The 24402-nt window shown below is 40.0% G+C and overlaps 1 protein-coding gene across 1 annotated transcript; it reads right to left on the reverse strand.

The window, feature by feature from the left end:
- Nucleotides 1-18: 18 nt before the first annotated feature.
- LOC140949527 (uncharacterized) lies at nucleotides 19-23829 on the reverse strand. Its single transcript, XM_073398688.1, has 22 exons — nucleotides 23381-23829; nucleotides 21814-21858; nucleotides 19894-19929; nucleotides 18880-18936; nucleotides 16707-16727; nucleotides 16203-16238; nucleotides 15436-15500; nucleotides 14202-14306; nucleotides 13222-13298; nucleotides 12426-12524; nucleotides 11377-11449; nucleotides 10933-10963; nucleotides 10354-10458; nucleotides 9377-9469; nucleotides 8498-8587; nucleotides 7925-7990; nucleotides 6136-6342; nucleotides 5054-5147; nucleotides 4131-4522; nucleotides 3153-3332; nucleotides 1197-1263; nucleotides 19-140 (listed from the first exon to the last, which is right to left on the reverse strand). The coding sequence occupies exons 1-22, from the start codon at nucleotides 23699-23701 to the stop codon at nucleotides 19-21; spliced, it is 2382 nt and encodes a 793-aa protein (XP_073254789.1). The 5' UTR covers nucleotides 23702-23829.
- Between the last annotated feature and the right edge of the window lie 573 nt (nucleotides 23830-24402).

The raw sequence follows: 24402 nt of genomic DNA on the forward strand, positions 1-24402 counted from the left end.
GAAATTATGGCATTTTCGTCAGATGCAGTGTTTAGCAATCAAGAAGTTATAATGTACCTGCAAGTTGGGGTCCTCTGCCTCCAGCATCTCCAAAGCATCCTCACCCAGATGCGTTTCAGTCAATAAACGTGTAGTCTTGGCTGGAAGAAAACCAACAACCACCCAGTTACTTGAGGTTCTTAATCAGGCCGACCAAAAATGCCATTCGTTATGTGTAAAAATGCATGGAATATTTTAATTGTTAATCGTAAACGATGGTTAACATTAATTTCTGTCTGGCCACAAACATTTCTCAGTTGAGTGTCGAGGTCGCTTGCTAGGACTTATGGATCCTACTTTAGCCATCTCGTCCCCCCGAAATGGCCAGCTGCAGAACTTAGACTTGAGTCACGTGTTTTACAAGAATGGACAAATTCTAAATTACAACGCAATTTTTTTTTCTCCAGATGACTGTTACCGCAGCGAACGAAAAAGCTAACATAACAACTGTTATTATTCATTCAAAATATTTCCCGATTCTGATTGGCTAAAAGCACACGTATAATTCACCATAACCAGTTTCAGTTTCAGTTTTATTATGACCAAATTTGGAAGAATTTTATGTTTAACGAGGAAATGACGTCAAAAATGCAGCGTTCGTGCAGGTTAAGGCACCGTTAACCAAGAAGACCTGGGGACGAGGTTGAGTTGTTTTGGTTGTGAATTTGAAAAATGGCGGACATTTCACTCGTTTCAAGAGTAAGAACTAGGAGAAAAAAATAACTAAAAACATGGCAAGAACAGCAAGAGGACAACTCGAAGGGCGACATCTGCTATTTGGAGAATATTTGCGGAACTGGACAAACCTAAACGTGCACTATCGAAGATGAACTTAACATCGATGGATCGATGGAGGTAAGCATGTTTTAGCCATGTTTTTAAACTAGGAATTATTTTGACTGAATAATAAAACAATTATTGAATTCGGCTTTCGTATCATATGAAGAATTATGGAGATCTCGGAGGGTGTTATCCGCCTCGGCCTACGGCCGATACTCAGCCTCATTCATTAATTGATAATTAAGAAAAAATCTCACCACCACACTGCGACCTTCGTCTGTCTTGAATTCTTCTCTTAAAACCACAGGTGGCCTATCAACGGTCAGGCCTGTTCACTACAGGATTTACTTACAGAGCTTAATTTTTACATCACGTACCTCCTTGCTGGACAATATCAAATCCATATTCTACAAAACCAGATATTTCATCGCACAGTCGATCTGCCTGTACAGGAAACGGATGCAGAAAGACCACTGGTTTAGAGTAAAAACTAACCATGCGGGTTTGTATAGGTAATCATACGACTTCTCGTTCAATTTGGTTTTTATCATTTGCACAAGTGTGTTTTCCAAAACGTTTAAAAATTTGGCGAAAGCAATTTAAGCTTTTCGAAAAACAGACGACCGCAAATAACTTTCAGATTAAACGAGAAAAGCCGTATGATTAACCTTTAATAATATACACGAAATGAATTACCAGTCAAGATGAGTTAAGCCTGATAATAAAGGGCACCCTCGAAACCCTAGAAACTGCCTGCTCATCACGACAAGGAGTCATGACCATGTTAAGGTTGGACATGAGTTGTGGCAGCTGATTGGTTCTTATATGTTTATATTATATATCAGCGGATCACAGTGCTCCATTCCAGGGCGGATAAAGGTTGGGCGGTGAAACGAGCGCTCCGCTCTTCATTTAATGTGTGATGCGGAGTAGGACTGGCACGAGCGCTCTTTCCGCGCTTCCGGTGCGCTTCAAGGCCGGCGAAATTTTCCTTTTTGCAAACCGGAAATCCTGTTTTTTTTCTGTAATTTCAGGCTACAATGTTAAATAGATAAATTCGTTTCATAACAATATCAATAATCAGTTTCATATGTTTGTGTCTGTACGTCTATAAGTCAAACTTGTTGGTCGTATAATGCCAAAATTTGAGTTTAATTTGAAAGTGTTGAATACCTCCTCCTTCCACTAAATATCACCTAATCGTCTTTCGCCGTTTCGTTTGCAAAAGCTTAACACTTCTTAACCTCAATTTTTACATATGTTAAAGAAGGATAAATTTTATATAACATAACAAAAAATTAGATTGATATATATTGATATAGTGGCGTTGTACTTCTTCAAACTTTGCTTCTCAGTTGGAACGCGCCATGGCCATTCGCGCAATGCGTTGCAAATCCGGCAACCGCATGTAACCAAAATTTATTGAGGTTAGTTGTAAGGTTTTTTCTCCGTTTTTCTCTCTTAAACAAAACAAGGTAAACAGAAAACACTGAGGGGAAACTAATTTTGAAGTTTCGAAGAAACAGAAAGACGTCTGAGATGTTTTTTTCAGAATTAAAAAGAAGGATGATGGTGATTGAAATTAGCATAATTTCACCTTGCACGAGCTGCACGCATTTATAAAATACACGTCATCTAGTTATGAAACACGATCTGCTGTCTTTTAGATTTGCCATGGATGACATGGATGAGATTTTCCTTCGTGTTTTAGACAGTACTTAGTTGTTTTTGTTTTGGAATAACATCGACATTGGCGAGTAGCCGAACGAAAATATAATTCAGTGGTAGATTCATGGAAGTAATAAAAGAAACCCTTTGAAAGAGATGTTTGTCTACTCCAACTAAACCTCCCGCAAAAACTAGCAACATTTGCCTCTCGGAGACAGCGTACCAGCACAAAGGAACGAGGAAGAAGTACAAGAAAACAATTCAAGCCGCCATAATTCAGTGATAGCGGCAGTGTCTAATGTACAAACCACATCATATCGCAAGCCCTGACCGAAGTCGAAAACAGGCGACATTTCTAAGCAGAGTCCCAGTCCACTGCATCACACCTTTTTGCTCGAACGCGCTCGTTTCACCGCCCAACCTTTATCCGCCCTGCTCCATTCTCTGAGATATTTGCGTTTTGTTTCCTTGTCTTGCACTGTGTTTAGTAAAAACTTCATTGCTCTCAGCCAATCAGATTCAATAAGCATAAGTATCGATATCGGTAAGGAACGACTGGAAAACCCCTCACTTCGTCGCTAAGAGCGAACAGGTGCGTAAAGCTATAAATACAGCAAAAAGCTTCTGTTACGTCAGAACGTAAAACGGTCTATTTTGCTACTTACTTCCTCCATAATAAACATCATAGCTGCGTTTGTTTCTTGTTCCAGCATACCGGGAGCTATTCCTGCCATGATGCTTTCAGCTAGTGATCGGCGTCTTCCATGCGGCTGTCGTCCTACAGAGTCCCCGCGTTGACTGATACGCTCAGTGGCCTTGCGGTCATAGTGAGAGGTCTGGGTTCCCTTTTAATTAGAACACGATAAAATTAGATATTGTTACGATCATACCGTAAATCCTCTTTTTGCCCCCCCACCGACGGGGCTTATCTATTTCGGTGGGGTGGGGGGGGGGGCGCTTAATAGAGAGGGGGGCTTATTTGAGTTAGCGAAGATGATGGTATCAATTCTCCATAAAGACCTAGAACGCAAAGTGGAAACGCTCAAGCACATGAAGTCGGAGGTCTCTGCAGTGGAAGACCCAAAACAAAATCTGAACTTACAGCACGTGAATAAAGCATATTGGATCAGTCCACATGAAGTGCTATAGTCATGATTATTTATTTCAGAATAAGAGGGAGGCGATGGGGGCTTTAATAACTTTCTTCCGCTGAAAGGGGGGCTTATTTGAGAGGAGTTGCTTAATGAAGGATTAACGGTAACTTGAATAATCAGATGAATAAGTTACCCTCTCGAGAGAAAACAATAGATACACTGTCATTCGCTTGTGATTGGACAACCCTAGCCTTGCACCGCGTTTTCCCAGGTCTTCTTTCTCCCTTCATTTCGTATTCCTCCCAAATAGTGGACAGAGGGTTTAATGTTCCACCTAAGATTCGATGCAGCAGATGTTTTCCCATTCAGGGGTGTAAAGTAAAAGGTATCGGCAAAGCGATCGATGTTGGAGATGAGGCTGATAACCATGCCATAGACTATTAAAAAAACTGTTTTCGGGGTAACGAAGTTTGACTACCTGGCTACCTTAACTAATCTTCCAATAATTACTTTTTGCGCCCACTTTAAAGTGCAACATCAAGCCCTTACTTTATCTGCTAGCGTGACCATCCTCGCTTCTCTGACTGTCACGTAAGGTGCTTTCTCTTCCCTACACTCGCCCACTACCAAGTCACGTGTCTTACGTTTCGACCCTCCTCCTTTGTCTTCCTTCTTCTTCTGCGGTTTTTTCGTTACTTTATCTTCCTCCTCAGTATTGTCATCTTCCTTCTTGTCTTCTTCGTCCTCTTTTTTATCTTCTTTCTTTACTTTTGCGGCCTGTTTCCGCTTTCTTGGTGACTTAGCTTGTCTTGGTTTGGATTTCTTTGCAGGCACTGCTAACTTGGAAACCTTCGTTGACTTCTCTTTTATTTCTTCCTCCCCAGAATCCGTATCCTGCTCTGTTGAGTCCTGCGGTGGAGTGTCCACTGTCTCGACAGAAACTGTAACGATATATAAAGTCCCTAACAACTAGAGTTTTCAAGATTGTATATATAGGAAGCGCCAGATTATATCATGCGTTCTCTTCAAATCCAAAACTTGAGGAATGTCGATCGAGTTCTGAATCAAAACAAAGCGTGTTGCCAGGTTTTTTTTACCAGGAACACACGGGCAGGTTTTGACGAAAAATTACAAAATACTACTTCAATGTGAGTAATTCAACTTTATTACACGCAAATTTAACCTCTATTTAGTTAAAACCCATGTTTCACACAGCCCATGATTATAGCTAAAGATTCCAGAAGGAGGCAGATGTATGGTTGGCCCAAATGGTAAATCGTTTTGGCCTTCAAATCTAAATAATTTGCTCTCATGCTACCAAGAATCTGTTCATCATAATAATTTCCATATTAAAAAGCAAGCACGTTTTGTGTCAAAAGCAGGTCAACTTTCAGTCTCGCCATCATGCAAAGGCCAGGTTACTGAGCGCGCCCCAGAGATAGGCGAAGACACAGAGAGTGAGCAGTTATCACCTTTAATGCTTGATTTCCCCGCAGATTTCAATCTCTCCTCCTTCACTTCTGATTCAGCCAATCCCAACTCAGATTTAACATTAACGATAATTTCCTGAAAGAATGAAATATGTTCACTTTAAATATAAAGAGGCAGAGAATATCTTGGGAGTACAGCCGTGTCTCCTCTCTCCGAATTGGGTCTGAATAGCAGACATCTCACTCGCGAAACGTCTCCAGCAGCAAAGAGTTAGACGAGACGACTGTCAGTTTGCCAGCTCAGGCAGAGAAACGATAGTTCGGGCCATCGCCAAGGGGAATGGGTTCTGTGTCCACAGGGTCCCCATCACTAGAAACTAATTTAGTCTACAGATGCATCATTACCAAGTGATAAAATACGTGTCTTATCTCATATGACCCGGGTCCTGCATACTGCTAATTTCAGGCATCAGAATGTCGAAAGAGGCCTGTCTGATGATAATCAATCATTTAGCCCAACTATGTACTTTCCTTGTAGACTATGATTAAAGACGGTAATTTTTAAGGGCGATGAAACGAGAAAGATAAAATGGTCATTATGACACCAGCGTAGAGGTCTTAAATGCATTATTTCATAAAATTGGCCAAGCGGTCATCTAGACAGGACTTGTACGGTAGCTGATGGTTGGCGAACAACGCTCTTATTTCTAAATTGGCTTCCATGAAGTTTGACCCATTTTATTTATTTGTATAGTTATTTATTAGCTTACACCATGTGAGGGAATCCGAGATAGTCTTGGTTTCTGGATTCCACAATGTGGATTTCGGATTCCAGGGGCTGGAATCTGGATTCCTTTTCAGATAAAAATTATTGCATTCCTGATTCCAATAGTTACTGGGAATCCGGATTCCTTCAGCTGAATTCCGGAACCAGGATTCCAAAGCTCAGGATTCCAGATTTTACAAGCGAAAATTTCGCGGATTCCAGAATCCCGATTACCTGACATGTGGTAGCCTAGAACCGCTGACGTATTTCCGGTCATCGCAGAGAGAGGCGACGTCCGGAAATACGTCTGCGGTCGCAGGCTAGACATGGAGGAATTAGAAGTTAAATTTCAAGTTACCTTCTTACTGGAAGTCAGCTGTGCTCTCAGTTTATTTATTTCATCTTTTAACCGTTCGATGTCTTGCTCTTTTGTCTTTAATTCATCCTCATTATCGACAAGCTGTGCCTGGTACGAAGGACACTTTGGACATTCCTTGACAACCTCAACTTTAAGCGGATCGACTGGTGCATTTGGCTGCTGTTCAGTGCTTGAGGCAACTGTAGGCTGCTTTAAAGGAGCTGTGTCATCAAATTCAGCCTAATTAGGTAATTACAAAATGCCCGTTAAATTAATTAAGGGAAACGTAAAAATAACCGCTTAAAACATTAAAGGAAGGTTAAAATAACACCACAGATACCACAGATGCCTCGGATGGGCAAAACTGAAGAAGATTGAAACGGATTGAAATTAGGATTTTTGAAAACTGTTCAGCCTAACAGTTTTTCAAAGTTGATCTCTTCTGTTTGCAACTTCAAAAATAATGCACAGGAGACATATTTGTTTGTCTCGAATGTCTGATTTTGTCATTTCCATGTAATTTCTTTGTTTACTTTAAGTTCCATAGCGATTGAGGGCGAGTAATTGGCAAAATTAAACAAAGTGAAGTGGACTGCCGTGACATAGCCCCTTTAAAAATGAAGTCAACCCAGTACCATTATGACACGTGAATCAAAACTAGTGCTAGGGTGGTTCAGTAACTACAATAGTGACAGCGAGAACGTTAAAAGGAAAAGTTTCAATTTAATATACAAAAAAACCGTACATGCACTTGCATCAACTTGTCCTCGGACATGGAAGCCCTGTTTTATAGAGGGCGTGAGAACAGAAAGTCAGATTTTCCTGTTTCTCTAAGAGTCAAGTCCAGGAAAATCATTATCTGTATTTCCGACTTAAATGGAGCGAGTTGAAAAAAACAGCGATGAAATTGGAAAGAACTCCGTCAATTTGCTCTACCAGAAAAGGTCTTCTTAGCCGTATCTTCCTTTGCCTCCTCAGTATCATGGTGTATTTCAGCAAAATAGGATACCAGAAAGCCCATTTGTTCATGTATATGGGAAACCCGTCAAAATGGTTAAAACAATGATCTGGTTGTTTACTTGTAAACCATCTATTCATATATTCCTTGATCGGATCGTCGATACCCTGACTTCCCTTAAGTGATTCAAAGGCATTTTTTGTTTTTATTATAACGTTAAACTCGAGGTGTCACACCAGGTACAAATTAAAATGAACATCCTAGGGGTTTATATATGGTTTATGTTTATGCGTCTTATTCTGGTTAGCGTTAGATAACATCGAGTGAAGCCAGATTGGACACCTTATGAACTTCACACAATGCATTATTTCCATAATGGAACGAGACTGGAATGTAGAATGAGGCTAGAATAGCTGAAGAAACCAAAACTACAGAGCTCCAGTTATGGAGAGAACACAGTAGAGAGTTAAGCACTGATCTGCAGTGATTAGGGTTAAGCACTGAACTGAAAAAACGGTTAGCTTTCAAATATTGTAATGGGGTACGGCATATATAAAACATGCATATTTTAAAAATTATTGGATTTGGCAGCTAGTCCTCGATGGTGTAGTGGATATGGATGTAGGCTATAAAGCAAGTGACCCGGGTTCAAAGCATCATGGTGGAGTTTTTCTTTTTCACTTTTATATTACACAGTAAAGTTGGACTTAAGTTGTTCTTCATGAAATTTTACTGAAAGACACAATCTGACTTCAGCCGATGTTGCCTAATGCTAACCTCTTATTCTACTTGAAGCAATCCGAACATGGAAAATATGTTTATTGCAAAAACGTCTTGCTTACACACCTCTGTAGCGCTTGGAAGAGAAGCCAACTTCTTTTGCAGTTCCTTATTTTCCTAAAACAGAGGGTGACATGGTTAAACTTGCCTTTACAAATCGTTGTCGTCGGACGTTTTGTCGATTACTATTTCCACATGTTTCCAGGGCGTTTTCACCGACCAGTTTGTTTTAATTTAGAACGATTTTGGCGCGAATTCAGAATATATTTTAAGTCATATAGACCTTAAAATGATATGTTTGACCTTTGAAAGACGTTTCGTTTTCCGTTTTTATATAGTGTACTTCAACTGAGCTCATAGATGGAGCTGAGATTCCATTTTCATAGGAAAAAGTGCTCTAAAATGTGTCTAAAAATAAACCGGTCGACATAGCCGGCCTAGTATGTCGAAGTATGAGAGTTGCTGGCTCCTGCTCATGGGCTCCTGCGATGGTGATAAACAGGTGGGGAACGTGACAACTAGGAGCAAAATTTGGGTTACCGTAGAAAAAAGACTCGAAACTCTCAAATTAAAACGAACAGCTCATTAAAACTTTGTGCATGTCATATCAGTACCCTCACTCACCTCCTCAAGTCGAAACACCATTTTCCTTGCATCGCGAACTTGAGCCTGCAGGATGTCAGTTGTAGCCATATCCTCGCCGCCAACTCTTCCCTGTTTGACCAAAAAACCTGAGGTTATTTGAATTAACGTATCATTTACAGGGAAAAGCCAGAAGCGAAAAAGAGAAGGTTTCAAGGGTTTCCAGAAGCCCCCTTCTCTCTCACTCTACGAAGTCTTACTTACTGTTAACAGTATCTAGTGTGCAAGAGCCTTCTCTTGCTCTCATGAACACTCAGTATAACCAATATTTTGACATTGAAGTTATTCGGGGGGATCACTTCAGTGAAGTAACATTCAAAGTGGGGATGAGCTAAATTTCACCTTGTTTAGCCCCAAATCCCTTCCCCCCCCCCCCACCCATCCCGGGCGATAAATAATAGGCTGATTTAGCAACAGGACGGGAACGTCAGTTGACGACGGGAAAGCGCGCGGAAAGGACTAAACACGACTTCCGGCGCCCAATTTGCGGCTCTGCCATTGGTCAAGCCAGTCGTTTAATTTGCACGCGCCGTCGTCAACTAATGTTCCCGTTCTGTTGCTAAATCAGCCTAATGACTGGTCCCTAATGTCTAGGAAGCCCTTTTTCTGGGCCCCTAACGGAGTCAACGAATTACCGGAAGTGCGTTTCGTATTTCCCATCAGATTTATTGCCAAATTGAACAATGGCCCTTTTAAAAGGCCAATCATGGGGCGTACTCAAATCCTGGTACTCAGGTGGGGCCCAGAACAAAGGATTTCTGCGCTGCCTCGGCCGACAGACTTAACTAGAAGTTTAGTTTCGTCTATTTCGCAGGTTAGGACAGAAACTACATGCAAATGTTTATCAATCCTATCGGTTACCTCATCAGCTGGTTCAGTCAAGTCTATTTCTGCTCCGTCAAATTTCATTTTGTCTCCGACATCTTTTTTCTCACTCATTACCTTCCTGATATACTGCAAGAGAAACAGATAATGTGAGTCTCTCTGGCGGTTTCATTCATGGCGTGTTCTTAAGTATGCAAGGAAATCTTTAAAGACTGCAGCGATTATTTGGATTACCCCAATTACTGCTCCTGCTACTTAAAATATCTGGTAACTTATTAGCGGTTACCAAAAGCTGAGTCACAACTGGAGTGCCAGACCGGTCATTTTTCCTAAAAAAGAAATAGTAGTCTCCCCTCCAAACTTTTCACTAAAACCCATCACTGTCTTGCATGCCATTTACGAATAATCTGATCTGGTTGGATAGTCCTGATTAATAGTGGAATTCTCCTTATGGCCAGCCAGTTCTGACAAACTGTAAGTGCCCTTGACCTTATGCTTAAAGTTGACGCATGAAGCTAGGGAAAACAGGGCCTTTATTGAAAAATAAAGGACTGAAAAAGTGCCATCACTGCAATTTTCTATCAATTTCCCTCCTAGAATTTCTCAAAAATTATGGGCATTGTGCGCTATCTGCGAGTGAATGCTGTCTTGTTTCCAGACTTCTCTTGCATTATACGCAAAGAACGGCCGGACTCTTTCTAATGATACAACGAGCCATGCTCGTTTCCAGTCATCCCCCTTTTCTCGAAGTGCTTCTGAAGAAGGCTGTCTCTGAAGATACTCCCATTCTATGCATTCTAGGGAACGATGTTAGCAACCTAAAACATGATTAAGCTGGGTTTTTTCTTTTCAAGAGAGAGAGAGAGAGAGAGAGAGAATCCCGCATTAACGACACCCAGGAGGAGTTGGTATCCAAGGAAAGACTTTGCGCTTAGTTTTAAATTTTACCCTGAATATAAGGCATTCATTCAGACTCACTGTAAAGGATTGCAAAAGTAGTTTCCAGTCCTTACCTGTTTGCATTGCTTGAGCTCGTGCTGTTTTGTTTTAAGTTCGCCTTCCACCAACAACTTGTCGTTGTTTAACCGAGTCTTGTCCATTTCAAGACTCCTCACAGTCTACAAAAGAAAGACAAACTAAAAATCACCATAAAAGGGCACTCTGATTTAAAGTGGTTTTCGATTGCTTCTTCCAAATCAAAACAAAGCCAATAACAAAATGCACAAGCAAGCCAATGTACGAATGTTCTGGTTAAAGGGTCGAAATCTTTTTTAGCAAGTAATAAGCACAGCCACACAAAATCAAAGACAACATGAATATCAATCCATACCAGACGTACAGTTTTAAAAAATTTAGACACGGAATTTAGCATGAGTACCTTTTTTTACAGTGCGATGAAGAAACCTTTGCGGGAGAGATAACTGTCTTCGTCGAGCTCCCCAACAAAATCACCAGTTAGTCGGGAACCGGGTAGGGATTTTTTGCGCCTAGTTTACAATAGGGGAGATGGTCTAGTGTAGACGCGGGTTCAAGGGTCACTCGGCGGAACACACCCACCCCAAAATTCCTCTAGTATTTCCCCTGACACTGACCTTCTCTTGTTTGCTCAAGTCTCGTTTTAAACTAAAAAACAACATTTCAAATAAAAAAAGGGCTTAGCAATACATTGGTGTAAATACTCGACTGATCTTGAATAGTTTAGGGTTTTTTAAAGTTTCTTCGCCATTTTATATCTTGTTTATTTGTTTGTTGTTATTTTTTGTCCTCGAGCTCTTTTATGTTGTTTTGCGTTACATTGCATTTCCTTGTATTGTATTGTCTTTTCTTATCTTGTGTTGTATTGTATAGTGGGACCTTGATTTTTTTATATGAGATATGGAAAACTAGACACAAATAAGTCGATTAATTGACTGAAAAGAATTGAATGATTGATGACTAATTTATACCCTTTGGTAGTGGTAAAATTGAGATTAGATGAAATGCCAGTCATTGATGTTACTTTAGCTCCACCAAGCGAATGTAAATGCGGGACTTACTTGTCAATATACTCAGTTTGAGTATTTAGTGTCATCAGAATCCTATTCAGTTCCCTTTCTAGAGTTTCCTTATCTAAACACATGCAAAAAACATTAAGTTAATTCGTGATGTGGCCGATTTCACAACAATAGAATTGGGACTTTACGATAGGACGACGCGAAGGCAGACGTCGCTTCAAAAATGAATTTGCGTTCTTTTGGTCTTTATCGCGATTATTTCAACTCACTTACTTCGTCAAATGTGGGCGAACCCTCCCGGAGTTGCATTTCTAAGAACCATATTCAAGTTTAGAAAGGAAATAAAATTTCGTCGTGGCCTGTTTACGTTCCCCAGAAAAATTAAAAGTAGGCAATTTCACCTCGCAGTCGTGCAAAAACGGGAATGAAATGTACAAAAAAGTGAGATGCACGTGCAAAGTTGTTGTTTTGCCTACTAAATCTATTGTTGTTTTGGACGTTCTCGTTGCCGTTGCGTCGTCGGATCGTAAAGTCCCCAATAACAGATCGGGAACGCGATCTACGTCAAATAATAAACTTGAAAGGAATTTTGCAAGAGTCAGCCAGAAATCTAACAGAAAACGTGTTCCTTTGGTCTTTTTTTGATGAACTTGTTGTTTCTGAGAAAAATCTAAATCGTGGCGTCAACCAACTTCAAAATAAGAATTAAAAATCCATCAATTTCTTCATGAGAATAGTAAATGTTACATTGCCCTTAATTTTCGTTTTCCCACAACTGTATTTAGGCCTTAGGGCTCGTAATATCACAGGTGGCCCAGACTCTATATGGAAGCTCATTACAAGAGAATGTATGAAAATAAACAAAATACGATCTAAATTAAATTTTTCAAAAAATTCTCAATAAAAATGACTCAACTTCTGAACAACTCTAAATCTTAAACTCGATAAAACAGCTTCCAAATTGCTCAGTCTAGAAGCGCAGAACAGACAGTAAAACACAAAACTCAAACACAAGTTAGGTCATTTTTATTGCGAATTTTTTCGAAAAATATAATGAGATCGTGTTTTGTAATATAATTTTATTGCCATACCAAGGTTTCCTTCATGTCGTACCATTTTCAACATATCCACCATTTCCCCAGCAACAAGTTTCCACTGTTGTGTTTCATCTTTTCGAATACTCGATCGCCCTGAAAGAACATTCATCAAACGCTGTCACGTGGTCGTTGTTATTGCGACCGTAAACTGCCGCCATGACAGTGTTATGGCGAACACCCTTAGGACCATTACCCTGCAGATCAGGCGTTTTAGCGTTTTTCAGACGAGCGAGAAGCGCGAGACACGAGCATCGTCCATAGCAGAAAGAGTCCGAAAAAGCGCGCGAGTTTAACTCGGTCAAACGTCTGTCATTTCTTTTTACCTGCGACGCAACTGCTGTCCATATTATTGAGGTGACGGTAATAGCAAGATGTCTACAAGGCGAGAGTTCATCACTGTAGATGCAACTTATTTATTTTGGCTAAAGAACTCTGAGAGTATTTGAGTCCAAAAATTAAGGCTCTAGAAGACGGACTTGACTGAGAGTCATTTAACATTTTAACACAAGGAAGTGTGGGCGCGGTCCCCTTGCCCCCTTTAAATCCACCACAAGAAGCTCTTCAAAATGTGGCGCTTCATTCGAACGGCTACTCTTACTCGTGAACTTCAAATCTCCGCGGATTTTTACAGCTAAGATTGCTCGTAGGCATAGTTAATGGTTTGTTAATGAATAGGGTTAGGAAAAAATCAACCGAAAGCGTTTTTAGGTTTTCAACCCTTCCCCCACAAGTTTAGTTTAATTCCCCAATATAAAATTGACTGACGCAGAAGCGAAAGTTTAGGCCTTACTATGAAAAATATCCTTTCTCTGTTGCACTGCCATCTTCTTGTACATTTGCAATTCCCTTTCTAATTGTCTCTTCTCCCTTGAAGAAAAGAAACGAAAATAAAAAGAAAAAAACAAACATTTAACAGTAAACCAGGGAAACTGATCAAGATTCTTTTCCTACCTTAATGCCATAAATTGTGACAAGTGTTGTCTTCTTTCAAAGGTTGTGTTAGCAGACAATTACACCCGATTCGGTTCCGTGCATTTTGAAACCGCATCTCAGTTTTTTCATTGAGAAAATGTTGTTTTTTTTGTAGATTTTTGATTGTAGATTGTAGATTAGTGCCGGAGCTATTTGTAAGTCAATGATTATTTTTATAGACCTTATCATGGTTTTGGAAGCCATATTGACGGATAGGCAACCGTGTGAGAAATTACAGTGTTCGTATGAGAATCTAATGTCAAAAAATTTCCGTAAACTGGCTGTTCTCAGTAGCGGATCGAGACCCTGAGATAAGGGGGGGGGGCTGTCTTAGGAATACACTGGTGTAAATACTCGACTGATCTTGTATAGTTTAGGTTTGTTCTTTGCCATTTTTATGTCTTGTTTATTTGTTTTTTTATTGATATTTTTTGTCCTTGACCCCTTTCGTATTGTAATGCATTGCAGTGCCTTGTATTTTATTGTCTTGTATTGTCTTGTCTTGTCTTGTATAGTAGGACCTAACTTGGATATGAGATCAGTAATATATGGATAACTAGACAAAAACAAGTCGATTCATTGACTGATTAAGATTGTATGATTGATGTCTAATTTATACCCTTTAACGAGGATAAAATTGAGATTGAATGAAATCCCAGTCATTGATGTCACTGTATCACCACACTAAGCAAACGTATGTATGTTTTACGAAAATTTTTCGACATCAGATTTTCATACAGAATGTTGCTTAACCGACAAGATGGCGTCCATTTCATGGACAAGAAAGCTGAGACGTACATTTCCAGCTCCTCAGTTGCTTCGCCCTTTTTTGACAAATCGATTATCTTCTTGTTCATTGCCTTCAGTTTGTCCGTGGTTTCTCTAACATTTTGGAATGTGTCCCTGTAAACATGAAGATGTATAAAGTCATTTTGAGCACTAAAATTTTCCCTTAACCCGGCAGACTTTGTTCCTATGGATATGAACGATACTTATTTGCCTTTACTGAGTGAAGTTTTGGTTTCGGGTATATATTTTATAAGAATTAATGTTAGTTTCAGAGGATTTATTAGAGGCAACCAACGACGGTCTCCTAAATACATTGAAATCACCTCAAGTACTTTTAGATCCCTCACAAAAGCATTCTCCGCGGCGTTATAAGATTTATAACAGTACGGTCATGCTAGGGCAACTTGAGTGGTTTTGAAACTATAAATCCCTCCAGTATTATTTTCCGGAAACTTTTGGATGAAATTTAAAGCTTTACAAGGGTGAAAATTTTCTGATTCCTCTGTTCATCATCTTTTAGAATCCAAAAATGTTAGGTTTCCTTCTTTTTTTTTTCACGAAAGATAGGTTATTATAACCTGGGGATTGAAATGTGAAAAAACAAACTCCAGTAAATCGTACGGAACTTTTGGATTACAAGCTTCGAAAATCGTGCATGTATGAATGAAACAGTCACCTAGAAATTTTAAGTCGTTCTCAAACTGATAGAAAATAATTCTAGGCACAATTTTACAGCAAACAGTCGTGGGGTGCCCCTGGTGCTAACTGATATCTGGTCACTTCGCCACCCTGAACCATCTCGCCATCAACGAAATCGCCACCAAAAATAGGACAAAGCCTTATTGTTTAAAGAAGTCATCCCCCCAGGAAGACACAACAAATGAAGACCTTTCACGACAAGAAGTTTTCTCTACACCGTTCCTTAATCATATTTCAAAAAATCATATTTCTGCCAGTTTTATAGTGATTGTGTGAAAGGTAAATAAATGTCGAACTTTATATTAACCGAACCTTTTTTAAGTATTTGGAGTAATGTTCGACGCAATGATCATGCGTTAATTAGGATCGACAGATTTGTATTTGGCTCGACTTCAAATTCGCATAGGCTTAGCGAAAAAAGTAAAAATCCTAGGTAAGGAATACTAGATAAGTAAACTGTGTCAATTTAGAGTTATTCGTTGGTGGCGATTCGACTCCTTGGTGGCCATTTCGTCGGTGGCGAGATGACTGTAAACCCACTAACTGGATCGCCCTCTGGGCTCCTTCCATGTCCACTGACTGATGCTCTTTTTTGGTCATTTTTTCTATCTGCAACAGAGACAAATTTCAGTATTATTCATTCAAAAATGATACTTCTTCGTTTCTGTTTGGCTCAAATTACCCGGAAAATTCTTCATAACCAGCTAGCATAGACCAAATTTGGAAGATGTGTGCGATATCTGATAAAATGACGTCAATGGTGCAAGATAACAACAAAAAAAGACGCGGCAATCGAGAAGCTTTGGAGATATGGTTGCGTTTTATAGTTCTTGTTTTGGTAGTGCTCGAGAAAACATTTTGCTCTCTCACATCTCAGTTGTTAAAAATTTTTTTCTAGCATATCAGACTACCCTTATCAAAGCATTGTTATGGCTTTTCTCTTCATTCAGTGGCGGATCCAGGATTTTTTTTAGGAGGGGGTGCACTCGTCTCTTGCTCTACTTCAACACCAATAAACCACATAGTTCTTTTTTTTTTTTTGCAGAATACCTGTTGTATTAGAAAACCGCAGGTTATCTCAGGGAGGGGTGCGCACCCCCTGCACCCTCCCCCTAGATCCGCCCCTGTCATTTAAATGGCCATACTTAAATATTTTTGGGCCTTTGCTGCAATCTTAAACCCTGAGAAACAGCCGACATCTTTCGACAGGACCAACGGTTTCCCCGCGAAATGACTTCTGAGCAAAGAGTGAAGAAATTCAATCAGGCTACAGCTACCTCAAAGATAAACAATGAACTCATGAATACTTACTTCATCCAATACCTCTTCTTCATCCACGTCAAGAGACTTTCAAATAAACAAATTTTCAATTAGGGAGTAAATTTTACGCAAGCTTCAGTTTATTAACTTTTTTTGTCGAAAGCAAGCCTCAGTTCAATTGCCTTCTTTCGATTACATTTATCGATGAACAAAACCATTGGGTACAGTCATTTTTTAACTTACAACAAACGCAAGCAGCAAAATTAAGAAAACCACTAACAGAGGTAAGCAAGATTGACTCGAAGAAAAGACATGCAGTCTTCAACAACTTCAAAGAAACAGACTTAACCCTTTTTATTACAAAAACAACAACAACAACAACAGCAAAAAATATGAAAAAGGATGGCTTAGGCAAATAAATGTCTTTTCCTGGGATAAATTGAGCTCAAGGCAATAATAGCATCTGACAAATTTTAAAAAACTTGACGTGAAAATTGATGCTTTCGAAGAAGTTCCGTTATTTAGTTAAACAAGAACATAAATAGGAGTACTTACATCCTGTAGGGAATTTAGCAGCTGAAGGAAAAATAAAGAATGATATTAAAATGAAGATAGTGTTCTGTGGGTAATATTTCAGAAGAGAAATACTGAAAATATAGGAGCCCTTAGGCGAGGAAAGGATAACTGCCAACGAGCAGCCTCGCGAAGACGGGAGGCTGCGAGGCGGCGGCATAATAAAGCCGTGCGCAAAGTTCTAAAGCACAATGAATCTCGAAGCGATGAAACATAAGTTCCTATTTATATTCACGACTAAGAGACGGGAATGGGTGTGCAGCTCGAACTATGGAGCCTGAGTGTTTAATGCCGTCCAAATAACATACAAAGTCCAACATCATAATTAAAGAATGGTATACAAATATTCCTAAATAAAGTCACTCAGGCTAAACTATTCACGTGCGCCACCTGATACGAAAACCCAAAAACCCAATGGGAAAAAATTGGGAACGTATTCCACAAGCGATGCGATCGCACAACCTCTGGGGGTTAAAGGTAAAAAATCAATCGAAAGTAAGATATAAAAATAAAAGTTGATAGTTCGAGAGCTGAGATGAATACATTACAACTGTCAAAACCTTATATACCTAATAACAATAGAGTCAATTAACGCCATAGCGGCTCACGTGCGTTCATACTAATAGGAAAGTATTTACATTCTCTGTCACTGCCACTACGTTTAGCTCCGCCGAATGTAAATACATTTAGTGTAAGGTAACTTTTATGACGTAACGCAGAACAGAGAATGCATTGTTTTCGAGCGAACACGTACGCAAAGTTCCAAGGCAGAATGAATCTCGAATCGATGTAAGGTAAGTTTTATGATGCAATGCGTGCATAGGTAAAATCTTTGCTCGTTGGCACTTAGCGATAGCTATAACTAGTTTACTATATTTCGATACTGGGATCAGTTTAAAGGGTGGGTTACTACGACAGCTAACTTTTACGCAATCAAGTGAGCTGGGCTAGATTCTAAATGTTTACCTTTCGATCATTGTTGGTGCAATAAATAATCGAGGAAGAAGGTTCTGACATTGCTATTAATTTAGACACTATACGCAGATAATTCTTTTCTCTAATGAATACCGTGGTTGAATTACAGTCACACCTCCCGTAAGCGACCAACCAAAAGGCAAAGATCTAGTGGTAGCGTAAAGGAGGTGTTCGCTTACGAGAAAAAGGTCAAGAACTACTGGGGGTACACATCTGTATTTATAAAAAATTCATTAAGAAATGTTTCGGTTCAGGTTTTCAAGGAAAATTTTTCGAGTGGCGTAGAACATTCAGCGAACAAAGAGACTAAGTGGTCGCTTACAAGAGGTTGAATACAATGGAAAATGATAAAGCCAATCAGCCCAAAAACTGGTCGCGGCTGCTAACGAGAGGTGGTCACATATGGAGTTTTGACTGTAATTACGGCCTTGCCTAGTCCCTAGGCCTCATTATTGCGCGCGGCCAATGCGTTTCGCGTCACGTGGTTCGTCTCGGGTACGTCACCGAAATGCATTGACCGAGAAGGCCAGGAAAGACGCCGTACCGCAAGTACCCTACTGTTCATGGGTGGGAGGAGGGTGATGAATTAGTTAATGGAAAGTGACCCCTTAAACCTCGTTGTAAGTAGTTTATTGCCTTACTCCTTATTTGAATACAGGGCCATAAAGTGCTCTTCACTTGGGTGTAACAGTATTATTCATCGTTTATAACTTCTACGCCTGGATTCAAAACATTTGGATTGTTGCTTTATCTTTCTGGAAACAGTCGTGGATTCGGACATTAGGGACCTTAAGATCCGACGACGGCGACGGCAACGAGAACGTCAAAAAAGCAACAGGTTTAACATCCAAAACAACAATTTTGCACGTGCATCACGCTTTTTTGTACATTTCTTTGCCGTCACTGCACGACTACGACGTGATAATGCCTAATTTCACGTTTCACATAGAAAGTACGCATGCGACGACGAAATTTCTTCTCTATTTCTAAACTTGGATATGATTCTTAGTAATTCAACTTTAGGAGGGTTCACCTACGTTTGATAAAGTTGGAAACTTGGAGCAATCGTGACGACAGTTGAAAAAACGTGAATTCACTTTTTCAGTGACGTTTTCGCTGCTGTCGTAGTCCTCAGATCTTAAGGTGCCTATTGTATAAAGAGACGGAGCAGTACTCTCACCTCTTCCCTTTCGCGGCACAAAAACTTGTAATCAGTCAGCAGACTCTCCATAGCTATCTGTAAGAGAGGGGTAACAGTATTACCTTATCTTTTCCAGGTAAGACGTATCTTCATTTAGGTCTTTCTTGAAACAAAAATATGAAGAAAAAATAGAATTTCAACAGTTTTGTGGGAGCTTAAGAGCGAGGTTAGACAGTACTTTCCATTAAAAATTGCCGATATGTCTTGTCCTCAAAAAAGGGGTTTAGAGAAAACCACCGGGAGGGAATTCTGGGTTTAAAGTGATGGGGTTGATGGAAATCGAGACAATATTCAACCCCCTCCCTCGCCGCCGCCCCCCACCCCCCAAAAAACACCTAAGGCTTTCAAGGAGATCCCTAAAAATCTCTGGACTAAAAATTCACCCCCCCCCCCTCAAAAAAAATGCCACACCCAATTTGCGACGTACTGGAGACGAGTGAAGGTTGTATCTTTCACTCAAATATATAGATTTATCCGAGGCTAAAGGCGAAGTTGCCGTTAATGAAAAAAACATTACAATAAAGAAATCCAATTAGAGTTGAGCCTGCGATCAGTTGAAAACAAGAAACTTGAAAAAAAAAAACACGTAACCTCGAGGGGTCGACACCTGAGCCCACGATACGGTCATGTGATTACTGTTCAGCTGATACCCTGTTTTGACAGCTGTCAATTGAACACAACATGGATGCAGTGCAATGTCAGGATGTAAGCTCCCACACTAGCTAGAAAGCGTAACATTTCAAATTGGTTTCCCTGTGGTGCAGACGGACGGATGGAAGTACGGTCACGTGACTGACAAATTTCTTCGATGGATAGGTAACCACATTTTCATAGCTTTGAGGCTCCGCTCGCGATCGCGCACGTTTCGCGCGCGCATGGAGCTTCGCTTTGACTCTGTCTCTATGCTGTGGTGTATTTTCTGTTGTTGGCGTGTCAGTATGGCTAATGGTCACCGCTAACACAAAGATTACACATTGAAAGTATTTGTTATACCTGTCCACTAAGGTGCTCCTGCATAGCGGTGTAACCCTGAAAGGAAATAAAAAGATTAGCACACATTGGATTTCAAGCACTAGCCTGAAAAAACAGCCGAAATTTAGTGACGACACCACTGAAACGAGCGGAGAAATTCCCATGCTGATGACGTTTTACTACCTAGATCTAGATAGTGCTTCTGATTGGTTGACGTAAATTTTCCACGCCAATCAAAAGCACTACCCGAATCTGGGAGTGGCACGTCATAATTATGAATTTTCTGCCCTTCTTCATAAGACGTCTTTTCGCGGGGACACCTGTAGTGGTGTTATCGGCTTTTTTCTTAGGCTATTTAAGCACTAGCACTTACGTTTCAAACGCCTTTGTCTATGATGCTATCCTCATTTAGTAAAATCCAACTGGTGGTCTATCATCAATGCTGCGTTCTGATTGGTTATAGCCCACTAGTAGCGAAAAGCGCGGGCTTTTTGGCGGCAAAAAAGGATTAAAGTCTAGCTTTTACCTAGCTAAAATTTTTTATTTTCGATACTTTTGACCAACTAGTTGGATTCTACTAAAACAATTATTCCTCTCGCCCTCATGGCCTCTGAGTCAATAGTCCATTCGGCCTTCGGCCTCATGGGCTATTGACTCAGAGCCCATTCGGGCTCGAGGAATAATTGTTAAATAGCTGTCGAAAATGTATTCAGTGCACAACATTGTATCAAGTAAACACGCAATCGGGTTCTACCTGTGCAAAACTTTTTTTGAAGCAAATATGTTGCTTTTGTTCTCATACTGTATCAGGAGCCCATCAACTCCTGACTGTATATAAACAGGACTCGGTTTTCAAATTGAAAATCTTGTTGAAGAGCTCAGAAATCTGGGAATTAACGTTCTGTCAGGTAATTTACCATCCTATGTTAGGCGGAATTGGTCCTCACATGCAGTCCATACAATTCTTGGTTTTATAAACAAAGGACCGCAAACGAAAATGCTGCCTGTATACGTAATATCTAAGATCTATCAGCAAAAATGCACCCAAATCACAAATTAACAAATCAGTGCGGCTTATACTGCGTAGAAATAAACGGTGCAAGGAAGAACTGGAGTGCGCGCAGCTTAGACAGCTGTTTCGCTCTTTTTAGCTCATCAGTTTGGTATAACAAGAGGATAAAAACATCAGGAAAATATTTGTTTATTCTGTAAAAGTACTTAAGAGCTCTAAACGAAACAGCTGTCTACGACTACACCTCTGCTTTATTTATAAGATTCTATCGATGATTTTATTTGTGGTTTATGCCCGGGGGATACTTTAAGAATTTTTGGATGGGGATGTGTAGCTTGGACCCTGGAAGCCTTAGCCTATACCAGAGCTAGTTCAGCTGAATTTTGCTACCCTATACTAGACTTAACTCCCCAAATCCTTATCCTTATCCCCAAATCCTTATCCTAGAGTAGCTTTTAGGCTGAGTTGCGCAAATTTAAACTTGTCGATTTGATTGTTTTATATTATTGAGTGGCAATTCCTGGTTTTCCTAGTGTAGACTAAAATCTTCAAACAATTGATCAGTTTCCTAGAAAATGATATCCCATTCTAGACCCAAACTCTCTGATTTATATACCCTATCCCACAGCAAACTGCTTGAAAGCCATACCCTTCACAGCGGCACATACCTATATATCCCATACATGGCAGTACCCTCCTTCCCCTGGGCGTGTGTTATGCAACTTTGCTCAGGAGATGGGTTAAAGAACAAATAAAATGATCACTAAAGGGGAGCTGCTTTTATCTTTTAACAAGTTCTCTCATGTAAAGAAGCCGAAGAAAAAATCTTAACTGGAAGCCAGTAATGAAATCAGGATGGAGAATTTCTCTTTGGATATTGGCGCCTAAAGGGTTATGGCTGTCAAAGTACCACGTGATAAGCACTTTACCTGTTGATCTGTGTCATCATACATTGCATCATAGTCTCTTAGCAACTGAAAATCAATTAGACAAGAATTTGGTTTTATCCACTGAGTTAGGAGCGGTCAGTGCGAATAAAGCGATTTTTGGCTGTGGTTCTCATGTAGAATGAAAGAGAAACACCTGTGCGCGCTTGGGGGACGAGGGGAAGGGGGGGGGGGGGGGGTTGGTGTCCCATGTAAATTTAACGGGGAGGCGGGCCGGAAAGTTAGAATGAAACCTCTCGGCCTAAAGACAGGCGACCAATCTGGTAAAATCACCTTGGAAATGGGTGGTCAAAATATCTACAAAGAATTTTCGTTATGCAAGTGTTTTTCACGCTGTCTTAGGGCCAAGTATATATATAACTGAAAGGTAGTTGATTCAACTTAGAGTTTTCTAAGCCAACTCTCCGCCACAGGCGAAATTTTTACAGTGTCTATAATTCCATTAAAAGCAAAATCAAGTAAATTAAATAACTCAAACAGTGGGTTTGGGAAGAAAATGATTTGTATTGGCTTATCTGGTATTCAGTAATGAATCACAATAATCATAAGAAACAAACTTCACTGTTTAAAACAGCCTAACTTTCAAGCGTAGTCGGACATCAACCGTACAGTCTTCGCACCTGTATTTGTGTCGTTTTGACGTAACGACATTTTTAAAGAACACTGTGATAGTGTAAATATTGTCATTATCTTCTAAGGTATACATGTATAACTAATGAGCAAAAGATCAGTCAGGTTACAGGTGCTAATGTGTCTTGAAATGTGGAAAGTCTTTCAAATGGAAAAACTCAGTCAATTTTATATACAGTAAAACGCCGCGAAGAAGGACCTAGATCTTTTGAAGTTTGGCAAAATAGTTCTTTATAGTTGGGAGTTCTTAATTTTTATGAAGAAGGACACCGTTGTTGATTACAAGAAATTGCTATAAATGGTATTTGTCCTTCCTAATAGGCACTTATTTACCAAAAATCTAACAAAACTAGGCAAGAGAGAACTAGGTTAACAACTAGAAGATATTCAGTTTTCAACAAAGATTGTATACATTATACATTTATTATATAATTTAATATAAATTTCCCATCTTAAAGCCAGATTTTTGGTCAAAATGTTTATGAAAATGTAGTCTAACCCCACATATATAAGAACCTGTTTTTTTTTTTGCTAAACTGGTTCTTATATTTTGGAGTATTAAATGACAAATTTTCTGCCAGTAGGTTCTTAAATCCTAGGTTCTTCTTCGCGGCGTTTTACTGTAATATATTTCTAGCCATTTGAGTAAAAAGGTGTCAAAAGGCAGGCTTTTTGGGCCCGAGAAGCTCCAAAAACACAGTAACGAAGAAAAAGGAAAGGAGAATAAGAAATAGCGGGGCGGAAGGAAAGGAAGAGAGGAGAAAAAAGCAATGGCTGCACTCTTAGTTTTTATATTGGCTACTTTGGAGATAGTTTTTGGCCGAAAAAAAAACTGTTGGACGCCAAAGTTTCATCTGGCGGTAAAGTTTTCAAATATCCGGCAGGATATATATACCGGACCAAAGCACGCGCAGCATACCTTCGATATTCGATCCGTAATGCCACTGAACTCTTGCCCGAAGTAGTTTGATTTCTGCTCTCCAATTCCTACTGCATGTACAGCTAACGGAAGGTCCTCCTCAAACGTGGAATATTCGGCTCTCCTATCATCGTCTTTTCCTGCAACATCCTCGGGTGAAAACAGATCTCTTCTCCAGCTGGCCTCATATTCAGATTCCTTGGGGTCTTTGAACAGCTGCGTGGCTTGAAAGTCAAGATCCTTAATCGGTAGCTTTTTCTTCCGTTTCTTTCCCTGGCCTTTGCCCTGGCGCTGCATAGCGAATTCGTATCGTCGCGACATGATATTTTGAAGTAAATTTTAGCTCAAATATCGCATTTTGATGTCGCCCACAGTTTTAAATCCCGCCTTACAAGAAAGGGGATTTTCTTTGTATTTCCTACATAGCTGCGACGAACTACTAAGCTCCATTGATCATTTCAGAGGATTCTAATTAAAAGCATACATTTGGTTTTATTTTGAATGCAATTAAGCTATTACCATTAATGACACGCCAGTTTTCTATGTGACATAACAATTACTTAAAGAGTTCGTTAATTCTGTGACGATTGCACAACCAGCCCGGGACCGCTACCTTTGTAAACATAGCGGAGAGATGAAGGTTTCTGAATGTCTCTCCACCGCCAAATCTTTTACAATGCTATCCACCAGTAATCTTCACCTCATAAATACTATCCCCCATGGTTACAAAAAAAAAAAAAAAAGCCAAATTTAGCCATTAACAGGCTCTCGGTCGGTGTAGACGATCGAAAAAAGTGAGCGAGTAGGGAAAAACGTGCGCGAGCAGCGAAAAACGTGCGCGAGCAGCGAAAAAACGAGTTAGCGAAGAGCGGCGGGAAGAGAAAAGCTCTCACTCGGTTTTTTTGAGCTGTTTTTTACCCATGTTGTCTCCACTTTCTTGGAGCCTGGAACAGGCCAAGCCAAATACAGATTTGAATTCTCCGCGCATGTTGATAAACTCGGTTATTACATGTTCATGACAA

Source organism: Porites lutea, chromosome 10 (genome assembly GCF_958299795.1).
Source record: "Porites lutea chromosome 10, jaPorLute2.1, whole genome shotgun sequence".
Lineage (NCBI taxonomy): Eukaryota > Metazoa > Cnidaria > Anthozoa > Scleractinia > Poritidae > Porites > Porites lutea.